The 21,613-nt window shown below is 41.7% G+C and overlaps 1 protein-coding gene across 2 annotated transcripts in view; it reads left to right on the forward strand.

Annotated features, from left to right (window-relative positions):
- The window catches only part of LOC137541238 (protein-glutamine gamma-glutamyltransferase E-like), a 76,002-nt gene that overhangs the window by 29,163 nt on the left and 25,226 nt on the right, over positions 1-21,613 (forward strand). For both annotated transcript variants that reach the window (XM_068262428.1, XM_068262429.1), the window contains exon 2: positions 18,427-18,673. In XM_068262428.1, the coding sequence (XP_068118529.1) occupies positions 18,433-18,673 (241 nt within the window). In that variant the 5' untranslated portion in view covers positions 18,427-18,432. The remainder of the gene's footprint in view (positions 1-18,426; positions 18,674-21,613) is intronic.

A 21,613-nucleotide genomic window follows, 5' to 3' on the forward strand; every position in this document is an offset into this window, starting at 1 on the left:
AATATCAACAACTGGGCCGGATCTATAGAAATCGTGGAGCATCTCCAGTGGGAGTATCAACAACTGGGCCGGATCTATAGAAATCGTAGAGCATCTCCAGTGGGGGTATCAACAACTGGGCCAGATCTATAGAAATCATAGAGCATCTCTGGTGGGGATATCATAAGACTGGGCGGGATCTATAGAAATCGTACATCATCTCCAGTAGTAATATAGGAATGGATTTTATGAAATTATAAGGTAAAAAATTGCAGTGCTTCCCACAATCAGTTTGTTCATAAATAAAAAATCTCTTTACACAGATGCTGCATGCAACTGCAATAACCCAACCTATTACTACAGAAACCTATCAGCAACCCTGACTGCGCTCTGATATTACCTGATCTGATAGTGGCTAATCACCAACCTCTTAGTCAGGGACAAATTTTAATTAAATCAGGCCAGGGATGTAACAACAACTCAGACACCATCCACCCCCACCTCCCCGTGAAATTGTTATGGCCCCTCTAGGATCCAAACTCCTCCGCACTGATCTCCCCATGCACATACTTTGCCCCGACAAGTTAGTGCAGTAATATTGACCTGCTTCCAGTGCTGCGGGTCTTCTCCATGCATCACAGCTCTGTTAGAATTTAAGTATGATATGCTTAAATTTGTAGGCTTCAGTTACTTTACCTAACTAGGTTAGTAAAAGGACCTGCTCTGCAGTGTCTCTTTAAGGATCATGTAAGGGGGCTTTTAGGACCATTGTAGTCCCTTACACACTCCAATGAGTTCTGGGTCACCATGAGCTTGCTGGTTAGTCTGTGCTTCCCTTAGAGAGAGAGAGGCATTTCTAGAAGCACTGTGGAACATGGTCCTGTGTCTCACACAAGGCCAGAGAGCTTATCAGTCACGATGTACAGCCATGTACAGACATCCAGGCAGCCTTTGCTGTAAACATCAAGTGTTTTCATATTTCCTAAAGGTAAACATTTACCTTTACCAGGGAACATTTTACCTAATTTCTGGGTACAAGTAGAGGAAACGCCATATTTGGCTTGTCCCTGTTCAGGCATGAATAGGGTCATCCATCATATGCTATTATCAGCCAATTGCATTCGATGGGGACTGGACCATCCCTGCTGGATGATGTCACATTTTAGAGGCTAGTATAAGAATAGCCAACGTGAGCTCCCGAGGGGACTTCTCACTTATGACTTTACTTTTCACTTCTGTTTCTAATTTCCTTCTACATTATCTGTATGCTGTATGTAGGCCTTAGTGCAACTAGCATAGTTGTAACATAAGAGAAAGCCTGGTCTAATCTTCTAGGGATAGACCAAGTCTGCATGCAATGCATAAGATTCTACAGACCGTTTGCTTTGCCGTGGTAACATGTAACAAAGATATAAGATTGCTGATGAACACATCTGTATATTTGTTTTACAAATAAACTCTTGAAACTTTGACGACGTCTAAGAAGTTCTCCTATGTTGTTTGCTGTGATGAGTGTCGAGTTATCACACTTCCTGTGATATGGTGCCGAACGAAGGTGTAGTGGAGTTGCCCATAGAAACTAACAAATATTTATTACAAGCTCCACACCCTCTGCTCTGCCATTTGTGACTCACATCAGTCATGTGATCAGGAGTCGGCAAATGGCAGCAGAGAGAGTGGAGCTGTGATTCATAGAAGAGGCCCACAGCTCTGGAGCAGGTCAATATAACACTGCTTCCTGTGCTACTCATGTGTAGGTGGGAAGAGGGAGGAAGAGCAGGCCCCCACAGCCTCTGGTCTTCTCAGTGATTGCAGGGGCTACAGGTGCTATTGTGGCACCTCAGATCCAGTACAGGTTGCTTGGATCACTCATATCCTCACTGGAGATTCTTGGAGATCTTCGGAGTTATCTTACTAAAAAAGACCTATTTTTTTATTCATCTTGATTGTGCACCATTATTTATGAATATGTTAGTATTCTGTAATTATTTATATACTAATATGCTCCTGGGGAACAGGACTATACCCTCGGAACACCTTGAGGTTCTTTCATTTTGTTAAAATATTCCCATGACTATTGTTACAGTAGAGCATGTAGTTGCCTAGTCCTTCTTCAGCTTTGATGATGTGTCCTCCTCTCCCAGGCCAGCTGCTTACCACTCTCTGCTAAGCAGGTCTTCATTCTTATAGTGATCCATCTCTGCTGGGTTGATTTATGCAAATGTCGCAGTAGGTTTTTGCTGTGAATTAGCCTAGGAACATTCCTGTTGGCCACCACACCACTAAAGCCTCGTACACATGTACAAGGCAAGTTGCCTTGAAGGGATCGGGACTCAGTCCCTCAGGGTGAAAGTGCAGAGCTAATACTGTACAGATGCTATACAGATGCATCACTAGCCTCCAGGCTAACAATGCATCTGTTACTGTGGATGGGGAGTGGAGGCACAACAAACGGCGCACAACGGAACAGCTTAATGTAGACAGGGAAAGTTGGGAGAGCAATGAACTCGCAGGTCTCTCGGGCATCGGGGATGGCTGAAGATGCAGCATGCCAGATCTTTAGCAGGCATCAGGCGGCCAATGTGTGACGGGCATACTGACTGCAAGCAGCAGAATAATTCACTTTTTATTACTGTGGATAAGACATCACGATGAAACATTGCACTGTAATTCCATTTTAAAGAGTTACAGAAAGGCTGAGGGTCACGTGATGAGCTATTGATATTCATTTTAGGGTTTTGTCTGAGAAAGGGTTAAAGTTGAGTATTTGGATTGTGTTGCTGCTGTAGTTAGTAAAGGGTGAAGATCACTGCTAGGCATTCATCCAGGATGAAAGATAGCACAAGGCTAATACAAGGGGTTATAATAAACAAGGGCGCAGAAGAGAAGTGTTAACTTCAACTAATATCATATTCTAACCCAAGGTGAAAATGATATAAAGGCTGACATATTGATTTGATTTTAACCACTTGAGGATCACAGTGTTAAACCCCCCCTAAAGACCAGGCCATTTTTCAAGAAATAGGCCACTGCAGCTTTAAGGCCTCGCTGTTTGGCAGCACAACTCAGCACACAAGAGCTTTCTGTTAGTGGGTCTGATCGCTCCCCCAATGTTTATTTATTTTTTTATCAATATGTATCTTATTATTTTTATAATAACTTTTATTTGTTGTTGTTTTTTTATCCCCACTGTCCCTCCCCCCGCCAGCCAATCACTGTGATTGGCTGTCATAGGCTGCAGCCTATGACAGCTGATCACCCGAGCCTCTGGAGGGGACATCTGTATCTTAGATCGCAGCACTGTAGGGGGTAATTAGACGGCGGTTTTGCCGTCTCTCCTAGCGACCGTTGGAAGACTGAAGTTGGCGCGATCGCTGCCTACCAAGCAGAGATGTGCGTGCATTAGCGTGCGCAATGTCCTGCAAAACAGGCCCGCAGGACCTTACGCCGATCGGTGTTAGGTGGTCCTGGGGCTGCCGCCGCGGCCGTGCCCACCGTTAAACATTCCCAATTGCCTGGCAGTCCTGTTGATCTTTCTGGTATCAGAAGCGTCTGAATCACACACCTGACACATAGCATGTGGCTATTCTAATCAGACTTGAGGCACAGCAGCTGATCTGCATGCTTATTTAGGTTCTATGGGTAAAGGAGACACAGGTTCAAGAGGACAGGCAGGTAGCTTGCATTTTTTTTTAAAGTAAATCAATATGGCAGCCTCTATATCACTTTCACCTCCCTGTAATGCTTCTTCTGCCAAAAGAAATGTTTTTTTTTTTTTTAATAGACTGGTGATTATAGTCAGTACACTAGTTAAGCTCTGGATACACTTCCTAATGCAGTGAGCAGATGACCTCTTTACTATTTTACACACTGTGAAATTCTTTTGGCCTGTAAAATGAACATGATTGGGCAAAAGTCTGTGGTAAGAATTACTTTCTCAACTTTCTCAATTGTTAAATGACTGCCAAGAAGACGCCGCTATATAGTGGGCACTGGGGATGCTGTGCGAACTGCAGCTATTAATAGTGGGTGTTTTTGTGCCTGCTTTTTGTAGCCACAATTCGCAAAGCGGGTGCCCTTTTGACGCCGGTGTTAAGGTTAGGTGGGGGAAGGCTAAGGTTAGGTGGCTATGGGGTTAAGGTTATCTGTTCACGGGAAAGGGGGAGTGTTAAGGTTAGGCACCACCAGGGGGGTATAAGGCACGGCATCTTCATCGGGGTGGGCTGTACTGTATTAGGGAACACTGGGGGGTTATGTGTAAGAGATGGGAAAGGTTGGGTCTTAATCAAACACCAGCAAATATTACTGATCTTTCACTATATGATTTAAGCAGTAGAACATCTGTAAATTTACCGTTATTCTAGAGTACTATTTCATGCACCCTTTATTACGATATTTTTTTCCGGTAAAAACCACGCTCCAAATTAGCTTGCAGTGCTCTAAAATGTACACCTCACTATCTTGTGCCCTTTTGAGGACTAAAACAATAATAAAAACAAAAGCTGACTCCGCTATACTAGATCTCCAAGCAAAACCTTTTCACTGAGGCCATTATAAAGCAAGCAAGGAGGGATCACATTAAAAGTAGCAAAGCAGGGTCCACTGGTGAGACAGAAGCTCTTCACAGAAGCTGGAGCTAAGTGGGCAGAGCTGAGAATCCAGGTCAATAGATTTTGTAAATAGACTCTCCTAAAGATATAATAAGCCAGTAGATGAATCATCTTGTGAATAGCTCAGTTCCATATGGACTAGGTCGATCTATAAATTCGCCTCTAGGAAACCATTTTATAGCTTGTTTATTTGAATAGCTGCCTCTTATAGTAATTATCATAATTACACATTCTTATGTTCAGGATTAATCTAATTGTAAAGCATGCATGGAGCTAGTAAAGTTTCACGAGTTCTGTTGATGCACATAATGATAATGTTAAAACAAGCTATTTACATGTATTCCCCAAATACGTAGAGTAAACCTTTACTTAAAGGGTGCCTATATTCTGTGTCTGACACCAAGGCTTCATCTGAGCAGCCCTATTATCCTGTTCCCACGCTGCCTAGAGCCTACTGCTCTGGACTCTTCTGTCCCACGCTGCCTACAGCCTACTGCTCTGGACTGCTCTGTCCCACGCTGCCTACAGCCTACTGCTCTGGACTGCTCTGTCCCATGCTGCCTACAGCATACTGCTCTGGACTGCTCTGTCCCACGCTGCCTACAGCCTACTGCTCTGGACTGCTCTGTCCCATGCTGCCTAGAGCGTATTGCTCTGAACTGCTCTATCCCACACTGCCTACAGCCTACTGCTCTGAACCAAGTCTTTCACGGACTCCATCTGACCCCACCATGCGTAAGATCAGCCTGCCCATGATCGCCCTAAGGCGGCAGCAGCACAAAGACACAGGCTGCCAGTGTGTATGGAGAGTAAAGTGGGGGCAGCTGTGGACCAGGAGAGACAATTTCTTTAGACAGCACTTTATTTTCCCACCCCTTGGCTTTTTACACCTAAGGCCCAGGCCTCTGTAAGCCTTCCCATAAATCTGGCCCTACCTCTATTTCCTCAAGTAAGGTAAAATACTTGGAAGGTGTTTGTGTTTCAGGAGACATGATTCTGCTTTTACAGCTAAAGGACTACTGTATTCTACCCATATAGTAGATGGCAAGAATTGACACATTGATATTTGGACACTAAACACCCTCATACCTACCATTCACACTAGTGAAGCTAATTTTCTTGCAGCAAGTGCCTACAAGTTCTGTGGGATTTTTTCCCTCCCATTAAAGAGACTCCGTAACAAAAATTGCATCCTGTTTTTTTATCATTCTACAAGTTCCAAAAGCTATTCTAATGTGTTCTGGCTAACTGCAGCACTTTCTACTATGACAGTCTCTGTAATAAATCAATGTATCTTTCCCCTGTCAGACTTGTCGGCCTGTGTCTGGAAGGCTGCCAAGTTCTTCAGTGTTGTGGTTCTGCTATGAACTCACCCTTCCTGGCCCCTCTATGCACACTGCCTGTGTGTTATTTAGATAAGAGAGAAGAGAGAAGCTGCTCTAATCAGCTGGATAAATCGTCCTCTGAGCTGGCTGGGCTTTCACATACTGAGGAATTACAAACAAGGGCAAAGCTGTTTGCAGGAAGAAAAGAGCAGCCTGAAACTTCAGTGCATGGGGGAAAGAAACACACAAATGATCTCTTGAGATTCAAAAGGAAGGGTGTATACAGCCTTCTTATGTATGGATGTATTTTCTATGTGTGGACATACTGTACATCAACCTACTTCCTGTTTTGGTGGCCATTTTGTTCGTTTACAAACAAACTTTTTAAAACTGTTTTTAACCACTTTTAATGCGGCGAAGAGCGGCGAAATTGTGACAGAGGGTAATAGGAGATGTCCCCTAACGCACTGGTATGTTTACTTTTGAGCGATTTTAACAATACAGATTCTCTTTAAGTAAGTGGCTCAGACTACTTCTGGGATTTCAGGGGTGATACCAACGCTTATTTAAGCTAGTGAGTTGCCACAATGAGAGCTCTGAATGCTAGGAGATTGTGAGGTGCGTCCCCCCTAGCCCTTAGGTCCACGGGAGTCCATGGATTATGTTAAATAACTGGAGCAGTTGGGAGGGGTCAGTTGTCATTATCTCCACATACTTCTCTGTTCCAAAGAGTGTTGAATCCTAAACATGGCATGAAGCTAACTGGTATAGTTCTACTGTTGTCAGAGTAAAGAGTCTTTCCACCTGTAGAGAAAGTTGACCTTCTTCACGACTGCAACTAAGCCTGGGCACCTAGTTGATTATCATAGGTCACCTCTGATGTTAAATTGCTGTTCAGGAAGATGGCGGCTTAATTGGCAGCCATGGCCACAAGATTCTGGCTTTTTCTTGTTTTTCTTCCCTTTTCCCTACCAATTCACCTTGTTTTCACCCCTGAAGGTGTGCAGTGTGGCCCAGTGTGGCCTGGGACGTTGGTGCGGGTTGTGGGGAGTCAGGGACCTGGAGGATTTTCCACCTTGCCGCTGCCTAAATCAGTTGTCTGTGTAGATAGAGGTCTTGTGGCGTCCACCACTGCTACCTATAAGATCAGGGCTCCACTGAGGTCGGAAGGCACCATGCTCATCGGGAAACCTTTGGCCTCGCTGGATGCCGGCTCAATGCATCTATCCATCCATTCACTGCAGCAGGGACACCTCTGGTTCAGCCCTTCCATGATGCAAGCCACTAAACCGGAAGGGCCGCCGCAGCCGGATGCTTCTGTGACAGCCAGATTATATTGCCCAGCCCTGCTGAATGCTGCCCAGGAGTCGGGACCCACCACATAAATTAACACTACTGCACCTTTTGAACTGTAACACCTAAGCCAGCACTGCCAGATGTCAGCAATTGTGATCCTTAGCAGAATCAGGCATCACTGCAGGTTTTTTTCATGAAGAACTGGGTCATCACTGCTGATGAACCTTCGCCTCCCTCTGTCCCCCCTCATCTTGTCTCCTTAGGGATGACAGATGATTGCCAAGTGTGACTGGTGGCGCCATAGTATGGCAGCCTTGGCTCTTGGATTTCAGACATTATCCCCCTATCCTTCCAGAACCTGTATGAGCCAAAACCAATACCGGGTACAACCCCCCGTTTGTACTTGGCACAATAAATAATTCTGATTTTGAGGTGAAATTGCAATTTATTGTGGCATAACCAGAGGAGCAGATGCTTGATTGTTTGTGGTCAATACTGTGATTTATTAAAGAGGAACTGTAGTGAAAATAACATAATTATTTAGTCAGTGTTTGCCCATTGTAAAATCTTTCCTCTCCCTGATTTACATCCTGAAATTTATAACTGGAGTTGAGATCTTTAGTTCTGCCAGGTTAGCTGTACGGAATGTTCGTTACTGAGAGTTCTATACACAGAGGGAGATATTGCTTGCTTGAAAAAAGCCATGATTTCCCACTATGCAATGAGGATCACAGACAGCAAACTGTCAGTACCATGGTCATGACATCACACTGTGGGAGGGGTTCCACCACAATATCAGCCGTACAGAACCCCTGATGATCTATTTGAGAAAAGGTTAAGATTTATTATGGGAAATGGGGTATCAGCTACTGATTGGGATGAAGTTAAAACCTGGGTTAAAGTTCCTCTTTAATTTGAGGGGAATATGATCCTCTGTTCAAACAGAATTTTCGGGATGCTGTGTTAGTGACCTTTGGATTAAACAACCTGCTGTTACAGTTTCTCTCCATCAAGAGTTCAATAAATATTCATGTTATTTGCAAGTTCTATAAAATGACTGGCGCCAAACTTTATTGCTCGTAAAACATCATTATAAAAATAAGATTATCTACCTCTACACACCTTTCACGTCAAGAATCCACCATTGCCCAACAACATATATCTGTTCTCTAGTTTAAACCTCTGAGATTGTGTTCTGAGTGTGGCATGTGTCACCTAGTTGGACTGTAAGAACAATAGGTTAAGTTGTAAGTTAATAACAATCAGATTCACCCTATACTGCCCCTAATGATCATGATGAACTTTTAGGTTTCCTGTCACAGACTGAGAGGTGGAATAGAAATTTAGGAGAACAGGGAGCCTTTTAGATGTCCTTTCTGCCGCCCTGGCACTTGGGCTATAACTATTACCAGTAGCAGGCAATTTATTGGTATCTGCGTAAGTAAATTTAGAGCAGCTACTGTAAAACGAATAGGGAATAACATCCAAAATATGCTATATCCCTGAAGGTACTACACGAGGGGGTGACAGCTTCTACAATGCTACATCTCAGTGAAAGCAAGGAGTTTTGCATCAGGATGATACCATTTATTAACCATTGTTAACTTAGAGATGGATAAACAGTGAGCTTTCGGCTTATAAAAAGCCTTCGTCGGACTGTTTTCAGTGAAAACATAGTTAAAGAGACCCTTAAGCAAGAAAAAAAAAATGAGTTTTACTCACCTGGGGTTTCTACCAGCCCCCTGCAGCAGTCCTGTGCCCTCGCAGTCACTCACTAATCCTCTGGTCCCCCGCTGCCAGCTAGTTTCGTTTTTGCTGACAAGCCCGTCAGGATTGGCCAAGCGTAGCTTGCCGCATTAGCGGCAACGCGTATTTTTGTACGCGTTGCGGGCCGCAAAAGCGCTAATTACAGTCGGGAATGCAGAAAAAGCTACGCATGGTCAGTCCTGACGGCCCTGTCGGCAAAAACGAAACTAGCTGGCAGCAGGGGACCAGAGGATTAGTGAGTGACTGCGAGGACACAGGACTGCTGCAGGGGGCTGATAGAAGCCCCAGGTGAGTAAAACTCATTTTTTTTTCTGGCTTAAGGTTCACTTTAAGGGGGACAAAATGAACTACCGTATGTTTCGGACTATAAGACACACTTTTTGCCCCCCAATGTGGGGGGGGATGAGTGCGGCTTATAGTCAGAATGCTTCATATTTGGCCTGGTCTCCCAAAGCAACTTTAGACCTTGAGCATATCGAGAGAGGCTTGCTTCATCTCCGGCAAGAAGATCTGTAGCAGGTTTTAATTGCCTGCCTGCTGCCCCGATTAATGCTGAAATCCAGGGGTGAAGAGAGCATGGGAGCTGGGCAGCTACCATAGATCACCACCATCATACCTTTTCCCTGATTACCTACATACCTCCCAGCACCCTGGCAAAAATGAAGTGCGGAAAGAGTTAAAATTGGAAGTTTAATTAATCAACTTCACAGTCTTTTACAAAGAAGTTTTAATTTATTGAAAACTCCTTCACATCCTACAGAAAGCTTATGTGAAACTGGTTCAGGGAGTTCAACTTAAAATCTCTGCCCTTTGCAAATATGTCAGTAATTGCTGTCTTTGTACGGTTTATATAAGCTATTGTCATTATGTGGTACTAGGTTATATTTATAAGAATATGCAATTATATATACTATGTGTTGGAAAGTGACAGCCATTTTTGACTAATCAATTAAGAAAACATTTTATTTATTTTAGACACACTGTATCTTCTGAATATTTAATCATTTATCATACCTTTTCACAAGGTTTTCAATCCTTCTGTTGTAGTAGTATCATACTGCTCACCTATGGGTTGGGGCAACTTCTTTTGGGGGGCGGGAGCGGGAGCTTCATTTTAATGCTGCTGAACAAACAGTTTACTGACATTCTGCAGTCATTTGTCAAGCAATGAAGGGAGAGAAGAGGTTGACCTGACAGATGGAAGTTAAATTGCACAGGAAAATATATGTGTGTTAGTGAGTGTGTGTGTGTGTACTTTTTTATCAGGTGAACATTTTATATCTTTCATCTGCATATTAGGTATCTATAAAAGGGAATTTTTAAAGGGTGAGGGGGATTCCACTAGACCACATGGGAAGGTGGGGGCACCGCTAGTTTCAAGGAGAACAGGTGACGACCACTACACTACAAGAGAATGCCCTAAAGGGAAAGAGGGAGGACCACTACACTACCACGGGGGACACTAGACTACCAAGGAGAGCTGTGGAAAAAGGAAGGGGGCACTAGATTACCTTTTAAGGAAAGGAGGACCCCTAGACCACCAAGGAATGCCTTAAAGTGAAAGTGCGGGACCACTAGTCTACCCCCAAAAAATATATGAATATATGAAGGGGAGGGGGACCGCTAAGTTCCAGGGAAAGCCCCACTAGACACTATAAAAGCTCTAAATACGATGGTGATCCCTAGATCATCAGAGAAAACTTTCACAAAAAGATGGGGCTATTATGATTGAAATACTGGTTTGCCACCTCCTATAACCCCAATCACTTTTGAAACCATGACCCCTGCATGATAAAGCAACTAATTGTGCTTTCTATAAACCTATTTATTACCTTCAGACATGTTTTTATTATTACTGAAGTGGAAGGAGGAAAAAAAATGGCATAATGCTGAAAAATATACCTTTATTTCAAAATAAAATATCTTCACCCTACATTGTACAGCAACAAAATGTAAGTTTAATAATAAATGGGATAGATGGCTGTAACGATTGTGGAACTTTCTCCGTGATCAGCGCACTAAGCGTGCGCTGATACGGCAGAAATCCTCCACAAGCGTATAATTACAGGAACCCAGCAAAAGGTGCTACGGACCCGTAGAGGGAAATTCCTGTCGGCAGATGGCGCTGAGGAGTGCAGAGGAACCAGTCCTCTGTACCTCCACAAATGCCAGACAGGAATTGTACGAAGCGCAGAACGCAATCGCAAGGGAAGCAATTGCGAATGAGAACGAGCAAAGGGACAGGTTGTATGTGTGTGCGCCAATCTAGTCGCCACCCCGCGACAGCGCACACACAACAGCAGATACGAAACAGAAACGCAACCGCAAGAAAGGCGATTGCCAAATGTGACACAAGGCAGATCAGAACAGAATACGAGGATAGCAAAGGCACAGCAAATCATGCAATGAGGATATACGGAATATAACAAACGCTAACTGAACGCGAACACCGCACTCATTCGCAACAGTGCACGCGTTCATGCGCGGTCTCCACTTGATAAGCACAATAGAGACAAGCATGCCTAACTAACCATCGACAGACAAACATGTAACAGAGGACGCGAGCGCTTGCTTAACGGTTACCTCACCGAGCCTCCAGCAAGCGTTCGTAGCAGACAAGACAGACACACGAAAACAGGGACAAGCGAGAGATAGGATCCACAGCACTAGCGAAAGTGGCTAGCGCGATCCGGGAAGACAGAACAGAAGGATCCACAGCACCAGCGCAGGACGCCAGCGCGATCCAGGTACAGAGTAGCAGAACAGAAGGATCCACAGCACTAGCGCACGATGCTAGTGCGATCCAAGTGAGACAGATCAGAAGAGATAGCTGGTAGCAACCGCTGCACCAGCTATACTCCAAGAACAGAGATCAGAATGATTTCGTGTCGACCACCGCTGGGACAGGACAACCGCAACAGAACAAACAAAACAGATAAGCAATCCTAACTGCACTAGGGGAACCTGCCTAGCGCAGTTTCAGAAATTACTCTAAGCTGATCTTCAAACAGAGAGTAAGGCTGACACTCCTCCAGAAGTGTTTCACAGGAAGGAATCCTTGTGACCAGCCAAGCATTGTGGGAAACACATAGTACTTATAGTACACGCCTCCAATGAATGTGGCCAGGCAATTTGCATGACAACGTATGCAAATTCCTCAGCAAGCACAAGCTGCAAAACTGACAGAAGCTCTTCTTTCCAGAGTCCTGCAGCATGCAAACCTAAACAATGGTCAAAAAGCTGCCTGCCTGCACAGGCAGCTGAGCAGATCATTACAATGGCCAAATTAAACTTGCATTAATTAGCTACAGTAGCACTTTTTTATAGAAATAATAATAATAGAAATAATAATTATAGGCAAAACAAACAATGCTTTTTGCTGATTAAATAGGGGTGTAGCTAAAAGGTCAGAACGGCTCCAGTACGTAAGGGGAAAACAGGTCTAGGTGCAAAGTGGTTTATTGCAAAAAAAAAAAAAAGCCCCTTTAAATAACAAATAGTCTTAAAATACCATAAGTATCCATATCCATTACCTTTAAAATAACCCACCTAAATTATCTCACTGGTGGTGCAGCCTTTTATTTTTCAGAGTATCATAAATGATTTAACTACTGCACTCCACTAGAAATGGACCAATCAAATTCCACCTTAGCTGGATCTGATTGGTCTGTTTTCAAGCTGCATAGATCTGCATGCAAATTTTGCATAATCCTGCAACAACTCAGAACTATTTGCATCTTATTGACCATTCCTAATATCAACCACTCACTGTTCTGTCCTTTCTCCATAGAGCAGAACAGGCTTCTTGGCTGTGAACAAGCAAAATGTCTGTACAGTAATTGTTTCAAAAGCTGTGATCAGTCTAGCATCCATGTGGTGCTTTCAGAATTAGAAATCTCTTTTGGGGCTTTAATTGGTGTCCTGTGTCCCCCATTTGTGAACATTTGCCTCTCTTTCTGTCCAGGCAGCAACTATGGAAATGTCTCCAAGAGTAGCAGAGCAGTAGCTGAGTCTCATTTCCTGTTCCAAGACCACCATTTTTCATATTAAATCTACAAAGCTCTATGGAGATACTTGAAACAGGAAGTGAGGAAAAAAATCTTTCTCCAATGGAACACCAATAAAAAAAAAAGAACCATTTTCCATTATCCAAAATGAACATGACAAAATTAAAAATAACTTTGTCTTTAAATAAAGAATGCCTGTGTGTGGCCGAGATGTGTGACGTGATTGTACCATACATATTTGTGCGTCTGAGAGGTCCGACTTCTAATGAGTAATTTATTGTACTCCTAGCAACTTCATAATAAAGTTATTGACAAGAAAATGTCAGGTTGAATAACTTTTTCCAGTCAACGAATAGCCCTTGAGGTATAGCAATAACTATTAAGAAAGTGACAGAATATGACAAAGTAAGGCTAGGTTCAAACAACAGAGTTCAGTGCTGTGGACAGTAACAGCATGACTGTATACTCTGTCACCTGTTCAGATATGTCCGTTGTATTGGGCATGTCATAATAGAATTTGTTTGATGACTGCTGTCCGTAGTTATTGTACATGCAGTGAGTTTGGGTTCCCTCACGGCAGCATATGGAAGGGCACTAGACAGAATGGACATGTCAGCACATGTCAGAAGAGATCTCATATTTAACATAGTTTCCATCGATATCTCCATTTATCCACTGTAGTCCATTCTGTGGGCCAGATGTAATTCACTTTTTCTACTAAGTTTTCTACTAGGAGATGTTTTTTCATCTTCTGTTTAAAACCTTTCTTTAGCACTCCAATTGAAAAAGTACTAAAAAGTAGGTGAAAAAGTACTGTTACAATTATTCTAAATATGTTCTTGCTTGCTGGTGGCTTAAGGTCCGTACACACGCCGGACTGGAGGCAACGACGGGTCCGTCATCACCTCCCGCTGGGTGGGCGTTCCAGCGACAGTCCGGTGTGTGTACAGTCTGTCGGCGGACTCTGGAAATTCTTGGACTCGAAATTCTGGTAGGTTTTAGTCATGTTTTACCTAATGAGGTAAATTGTGAGGTAATTTGCGTTTAAGACCTGCCTGTACCTGGAGGTAAATACAATTTGTATGCATTTTGCAGTTTTTAGTGGAGTTCCTATTACTGTTTTAGTGTCGTTCCTATTCAGGCTGTGTAATAGAAAACAATAGTAGAAATAAAACGCCAAATATTTACTGGATTTTTTTTTATAAGGGATGCCTAGAAATATACTTTTCATATGTTGCTACATAATCAAATACACCTTCCCCCCTCAAAAGACTATCCTAACTTATGGAAGACTATTAAAGACTACTATTATTTATTTACTGCTGAAATACCTCATGTTTTACCTCACTTTATGCATTTACCTCATGTTTTACCTTATGTTTGGAAATGGAGAAAAATCTTTCAGAATTGCTAGAAAAGGAGGAAAATACCTAATGAGGTATTTTACCTACAAAAAAATATTTACCTCACAGAGCTACCAGAATTGAGACCTTTAGTCTCCAAAGTGTTATTTTCTCCAAAGTGATATTTTCATACTTGTCAATACATTTTCTTTTAAATCCCCAACAAGCAAGAAAATACTTAAAATAGTTTTGATAGTAATTTGTCACCTACTTTTTGTCACATTTTCAAGTTATTCTAACTAGAAGAAAAAATTATCTCCTAAGAGAAAACTCAGGAAAAAATGTTAATTACATATAAAATTACTAGTAACTTTTTCTCCTGAGATTTCTCCTAGAAGATAATTTTTCAACTTCTATTTAATATGTTTTCAGAACTTTGGAATAAAAAATGTACCAAAAAAGCAGGTGAATAAGTACTGTCCACATCGTTTTGAGTATATTCTTGCTTGCTGGTCGTTTAATGGTCATTTTATTGACATGATTTGAAAATATCACCTGGGAGAAAACTCAGAAGTAAAGGGAATTGCATATGGGCCAAAAGGAATTGAATAAGGGCCCTAGGCCCATATGCAATCAACTGAATGTCCTGAGTTTTCTCCTATGAGATAATTGTTCCACTTCTTTCTTAACTTTCTTTTCAGCACTGTGCAATTGAAAAAGTACCAAAAAGTAGGTTGGAAAGTGCTATCAAAATTAATTTATGTATTTTCTTGCTTGCTGGTGATTTAAAGTGATACTATGTGAAAAATTGTAAAATTCAAAATATGTGCAAACATAGACAAATAAGAAGTACGTTTTTTCCAGAGTAAAACGAGCCATAAATTACTTTTCTCCTATGTTGCTGTCACTTACAGTAGGTAGTAGAAATCTGACAGAAGTGACAGGTTTTGGACTAATCCATCTCTTCATAGGGGATTCTCAGCAAGGCTTTTATTCTTTATAAAGATATTTCCTAAAAAGGATTTAAACAAACATGCTGGCCAGCTTCCCTGCTCCCTACACAGTTTTTGGCAGTTGAGCAGAGTAACTGCCATTCACTAAGTGCTTTTGAAAATAAATCTCTAAAGCTGTCCACTAACGGACCAATTTCCAGCGAAAAATCGTTCGAGCAATCAGAAATTCTGATCGGAAGTGAAATATTGTAATAAATCATCCACTACACCATCAACGAACCAATCTTTGCTTCCTATCTATCACAACCAACAAGAAAATCCAAATTTTGGTTCGACGAAAATTCATTCGGGCGACATTTTTTTCATTCGTTCATAACCGATTGTGTCCACCAATGAAGATTATTTATAACCAATCCGATCAGAATTTCTGATCGCTCGAGCAATTTTTCGCTAGAAATTGGATCATTAGTGGCCACCTTTATAATCCCCTTTAAAGATATGGACTAGTCCAAAACCTGTCACTTCTGATTTCTGCTACCTACTGTAAATGACAGCAACATAGGAGAAAAGTAATTTATAGCTCATTTTACTCTGGAAAAAAAAAAAAACGTACTTCTTATTTGTATATGTTTGCACATATTTTAAATTTTACAATTTTTCACCATAGTGCTCCTTTAAAAGGCATTTTATTGACAATTTTGAAAATATCACTTTTTGAGAAAACTCAGGAGAAAAAATTAATTGCATATGGACCCTAGTGTGAACTGATCCTAAATCTGCCAAGAACATGTCACAAAATGTGATTGACCATACAAGGAGACTAGTAAGGGGGCCACTAAGAGATCTATAATAGCAGAAGGAGTTACAAGCCTTAGTGACTGAGACTGAAGAGGCTTTACAGATGACAATTGTAACAGTAAGTAAATGCCAAACATATTGGCGTATCTATGATTAACCATAAAATGGACTTTGGTGTATTTCTCCGCTGTCCAGAGCTCTTCCTTGGGCAATCTTTCGTCCATTTATCAACGTCAAAATTTTTTATTGCATAATACAGTAACTGAAGGATAGGATTAAATTACCTTCCGCACCTTGGAATTGCTTTGATTTCTGCATGAAGTGAATGGATTACCTGTACTTCTGAAAGGCTGAAGAACATCCTTCACTCAATAGAACCAAAGAAGTCACTCTATAGGAGTGATGAAATGCCTAGAACAGGAAAAGGTGCTGAATTGCCTTATACCTTATTTTTTTCGCTATACCTGGAGGTGTGACATCATTTCAGATTGAGCCTACAGAATGATATATAAGTCTGTATGTGAATTAAAACTTCTTATTGTATGGTTCTGATACAGTTCTATATAATGCAGAAGAATAAACGTAATGTTTCGAAAGCTTGTGATAAACCGTGTACAATTAGTCATTAAAGGTATCACTGGAATCAACGTTTGTTGGTTTGATGTCTGCATTTTGACTATACCGTGACCTGGATGGATGAGAACCTTCACAGAAATATTCTAGATTTTCTGCAACATGTGATTGCCTCTGGTCAATGGCAGCCTATTAAGTGTCCCAGAGTTAAAATACATCAACTATTGATCTTTTTCTATCTCTCCCTGCCCTCTGAAGTTGTACTCTGCAAGGACAACTTTTATGGCTGTTATGTGCTTATCAGTGAAGTTTACTATATTCCCAACAAGGTACCAACAAGACAGAAGCTGTCACTTGCATGTTTGTAAATTAACTATTTCAGGCAGCAAAATAAAGAAAAACAACTTGGTTATTAACCACTTTACCCCCACGCGTACGGATTTCTCCGCCCCTTTTTTCCCTCCTAAAAAACCAGGGACGGAGAAATCCGTACCTTCTGCGCTACCGCCGCTGTCCGCGCTCCCGCCGCTCGTGCGCGCGCACCCGCCGCTCGTGCACGCCGCCGCCCGCTTGCCCGGAGATCAATGAACGGGAAAATCCATTCCCGTTCGTTGATCTAAGCCCCCGCAATGATCTGCTGCTTCTTTCAGAAACAGCGAGATCATTGTGAGTCTCCCAGCCTCCTACTGCTTCCTGTAAGCGTCCTTCCGGACGCTTACAGGTCGCATGTAAACAAACACTCTGTGGCCATCTTGTGGCCAAATAGTAAACTACACCCTAAAAGCATTTTACATATACAAACATTACATTTACACAATAAATTAACTCATTACCTCCCACACTCCCCAATTTTTATTTTTTTTTTGTAATTAAAAAAAAAAAAAATACAATAAAAAAAACCATAAATAGTTACCTTAGGGACTGAACTTTTTAAATATTTATGTCAAGAGGGTATAACACTGTTACTTTATAAACTGCGGGCTTGTAATTAGGGATGGATGCAAAACTGAAAAAAATGCACCTTTATTTCCAAATAAAATATTGTCGCCAAACATTGTGATTGGGACATAATTTAAATGGTTTTATAACCGGGACAAATGGGTTAATACATTTCATGGGTTTTAATTACAGTAGCATGCTTTATTTAAAAACTATAATGGCCGAAAACTGAAAAATAATAATTTTTTCCCACATTTTTTCCTATTTCCCCATTAAAACACATTTAGAATAAAATAATTCTTGGCATAATGTCCCACCTAAAGAAAGCCTAATTGGTGGCGAAAAAAACAAGATATAGTTAATTTCATTGGGATAAGTAATAATAAAGTTATAGACGAATGAATGGAAGGAGCGCTGAAAGGTGAAAATTGCTCTGGTGGTCAGGGGGTAAAACCCCTCAGTGGTGAAGTGGTTAATATGTATTGCACTGTACATATAATTGCTTATCTCATCATGTGCTATGTCACTTCGGGTACACTTTAAGGTAAATCTCTAAATTTTTCATCATTCTTTAATACTCTCAGAATTAACTTGTCTGAATTTTGTGTGTATTTAAAAATTAAATTAGTGATTAACATGCTGCAGCGTTCAGTCGGATGGCTAAAAGGTTCAGACTTTTGGTCTGATCACAACCTTCTGTAATTTGACTTCAATCTGACACATTCCTTGCGGCTAACTGTGAGATTTGGTTGACACTGGCTTTCCTTATCCTATTCTATAATAATTGCACTATAGCACTACTGAGATTCCTAACTGTTTTGGTACTTTGGTTTTAGGCAAAAATGGCAGAAATGGTAACCCCCACAACGCCCTGCATTGAAGCTGAGATATCAGGAGGACTTAAGGTGGATGGTGATCAAGCTGTGGGCAAAGACATCATTTTTAAGCTGACAATAAATAACTTGACCACGGATGCAAAGACTGTTTCTGCTGACATCAAGGCTTCTTCAATCCTGTACACCAGGAAGGAGATACATGAACTGATGAGAGAGACCAGGGAAATTGCCCTTACAGGCTGTGAAGGTAATACACCGTGTGGAATCCTAAGATATTAGAGTAGCTGATATTTCTGACATTTAAAAAGACACTTACCTCGGGAGGAGGAAGCCTCTAGATCCCAATGAGATTTCCCCCGTCCTGTGTAGCCTTGATGCAGCCCTGGCAACCTCTGAAAAGGATGTGCGCAAGCGCATTAGCGCCCGCAGTACGCAGCGATATTTACCTTTGGGATCCAGAGCAAGCGCAGTACCAGCTTCCACCTCGGGCAACAGCGGAAATAGCCAAGCCCGATTAGATCCCCTCTACTGTGCAGGCACGAGACACCTGCATCTGCGCAGTAGATCGGACCCAATCAGGCTCAGCTATTTCGGTATTGTGCCCTTGCAGTAGATTGGACCTGAGGGGGAAAATGGTACTTGGATCACCAAGGTAAATATTGCTGTCTGCTGATATTCGATATATCACTGGACCCGTGCTGCACAGAAAGGTGGGGGAAGCCTCATTAGGATCCAGAGGCTTCCCCTTCCGGAGGTAAGTATGCCCTATGAGCTCCTTTTTTCTTGCAGGTTCTCTTTAAGTTCACATGAAAAAATTGGGGTTGTCATTTTAGTTGGTACTGTATAGTTTAGGTACTGTATATGTAAAACAGGTGCTCAGACATCAGACTTCACTGGTTAAAGTGGACCCAAATTAAAAATACAAGATTTCAGAAATAAAATCTATTTTCTAAATTATAATAATAAATAGCAGCCTTTTTTTCAGCTGCATGACAAATACAAAATATTTTACATTTATTGGAGGAACCCCTCCCTTCCTTTCATATTGCCGGGACAGAATCCGGCAATCTGGTGGAGTAGGTGGTGTCCGGCAAAGGAGGAATTGCTAATGGCTGCCACCTGTATAACCCTAGTAATGAAAAGAGAAGGGTGAAAAGCATGCACTGAAATGCTCATAGGCTTGAAGGCGTGTTTATTTATCTTGTACGTGTCAGAACGGTGCAACTACATATTTTGAATAAAAAAAATGTTTGGTTTGAGTCCACTTTAAATGACTAAATTAAAATAGAAAATCCCAGAGAGACTTTATTATTATTATTATTATTTAGTAATTATATAGCGCTGACATCTTCCGTAGCGCTGTACAGAGTATACAGTAGCAAGAAAAAGTATGTGAACCCTTTGGAATTATATGGATTTCTGCACAAATTGGTCATAAAATGTGATCTGATCTTCATCTAAGTCACAACAATAGGCAATCACAGTCTGCTTAAGCTAATACCAAACAAATAATTAAATGCTTCTATGCTGTTATTTAACACACCATGTAAACATTCATAGTGCAGGTGGAAAAAGTATGTGAACCCTTGGATTTAATAACTGGTTGAACCTCCTTAAATCCATATAATTCCAAAGGGTTAACATACTTTTCCTTGCTACAGTATTGTCTTGTCACTTTACCTGTCTCTGTCGCTCCGATGGGCTCACAATCTAATTCCTACTATAGTCATATGTCTATGTATGTATTGTGTAGTGTATGTATCATAGTCTCGGGCCGATTTTTAGGGGGGAGGCCAATTAACTTATCTGTATGTTTTTGGAATGTGGGAGGTAACTGCCCGGAGGAAACGCACACAGACACGGGGAGAACAAACAAACACCATGCAGATAGTGTCCTGGCTGGGAATGGACCCGGGGACCCAGCGCTGCAAGGCAAGAGAGCGCTAGCCACTACGCCACCATGCTGCCCAATCAGAATCACAATGACAGCAACAAAGGTTTACTGTATTTTTTAAGTGATGTCCTTGTGTTAGAGAAAGAACTGTACCAATGTGGAAGTGCTAAGGAGTGAGTAGCAAGCATGGGACTCAATATTGTAACCATTGTAAACAAGTACTGGAAAACTGTCCAGATTTCCTTTTTTTAACAGCTTCCAACACCCTAATAACTGTTCTCATAGGCATAGTTAGTCATGGAGAGTATTTGCTGTCCCTGGAGGGCAAACTAGCCAGGACATTACACAAGCCTATAGCTGCTACCTCAAAAGTGGTTGAAAGGTTAGCGGGTGACAGGGAGAACCACCATCTCACACTAACCAAAACCGCAGCCCAGTAATATTTAAATACAGGTAAGGCAATCCCACCTCATTCCTTTGGTAACTATAAAGTGTGCATGGCAATTCTAGGAGACCCCAATTTCCACAGGTATGAGGAGATATGTCTTTTTTTTCATTGACTATCTTGGCTGGAAGATAGATGGAAGTTTTTTTTTAACAAATAAGTACATTTTGGAAGAGCAGAGCCTCAGAAGACACTCAGGTGAGCGAAACGATCGTCAGGCAGTCCACCGCTCCCACCTCACCCCAAAGCCTATTAGATCGGGTAGGATTTTATTCTTAAGCTCAAATTGTATGTTTTTCTGTGACAGCCGGATTCAATAAATCTGTTTTTTGTTTTGACACATAAAGCTGCAAGTGCCAACCTGTTACTCTCTATACTACCATTGATTGCTATATATGCCTCAGTGAGTTTGAGTATGCAACAGATGTGAAGCATTGCCCGATCTAGTTTTCTGTCCCTCCTCAATAGAACAGTTATTTGCAGTGCACTAGCGACTGTAGTGCCTGTTGCTGTTACTATTTACGCTGTAAATTTATTTTTATGGCATTTGCTTTGCCTATTAGTGATTAGTGAGTGGTAGACCTTGTCACACTTTACAATTATCCCAGAGAACCTTCAATGCTGGAGAAATATTCAATTGGTGAACATCTTGCATATTTGCTCTAAGACGTATCCCCAGATACTTCTGACACTCAAGTTAGACTTCCCACAGACGCTGGGGAAGGATCCAGAGGGAGAGCTAGTGACTTATCCCAGTTAATTCGGAGGCCAGAGTATCACCCAAATTGATTCATAACCTGGCGAGCCATTGTTGGGGAAGGGCCAAAATCCTTGTGATACAAAAAGAG

Source organism: Hyperolius riggenbachi, chromosome 12, assembly GCF_040937935.1.
Source record: "Hyperolius riggenbachi isolate aHypRig1 chromosome 12, aHypRig1.pri, whole genome shotgun sequence".
NCBI lineage: Eukaryota > Metazoa > Chordata > Amphibia > Anura > Hyperoliidae > Hyperolius > Hyperolius riggenbachi.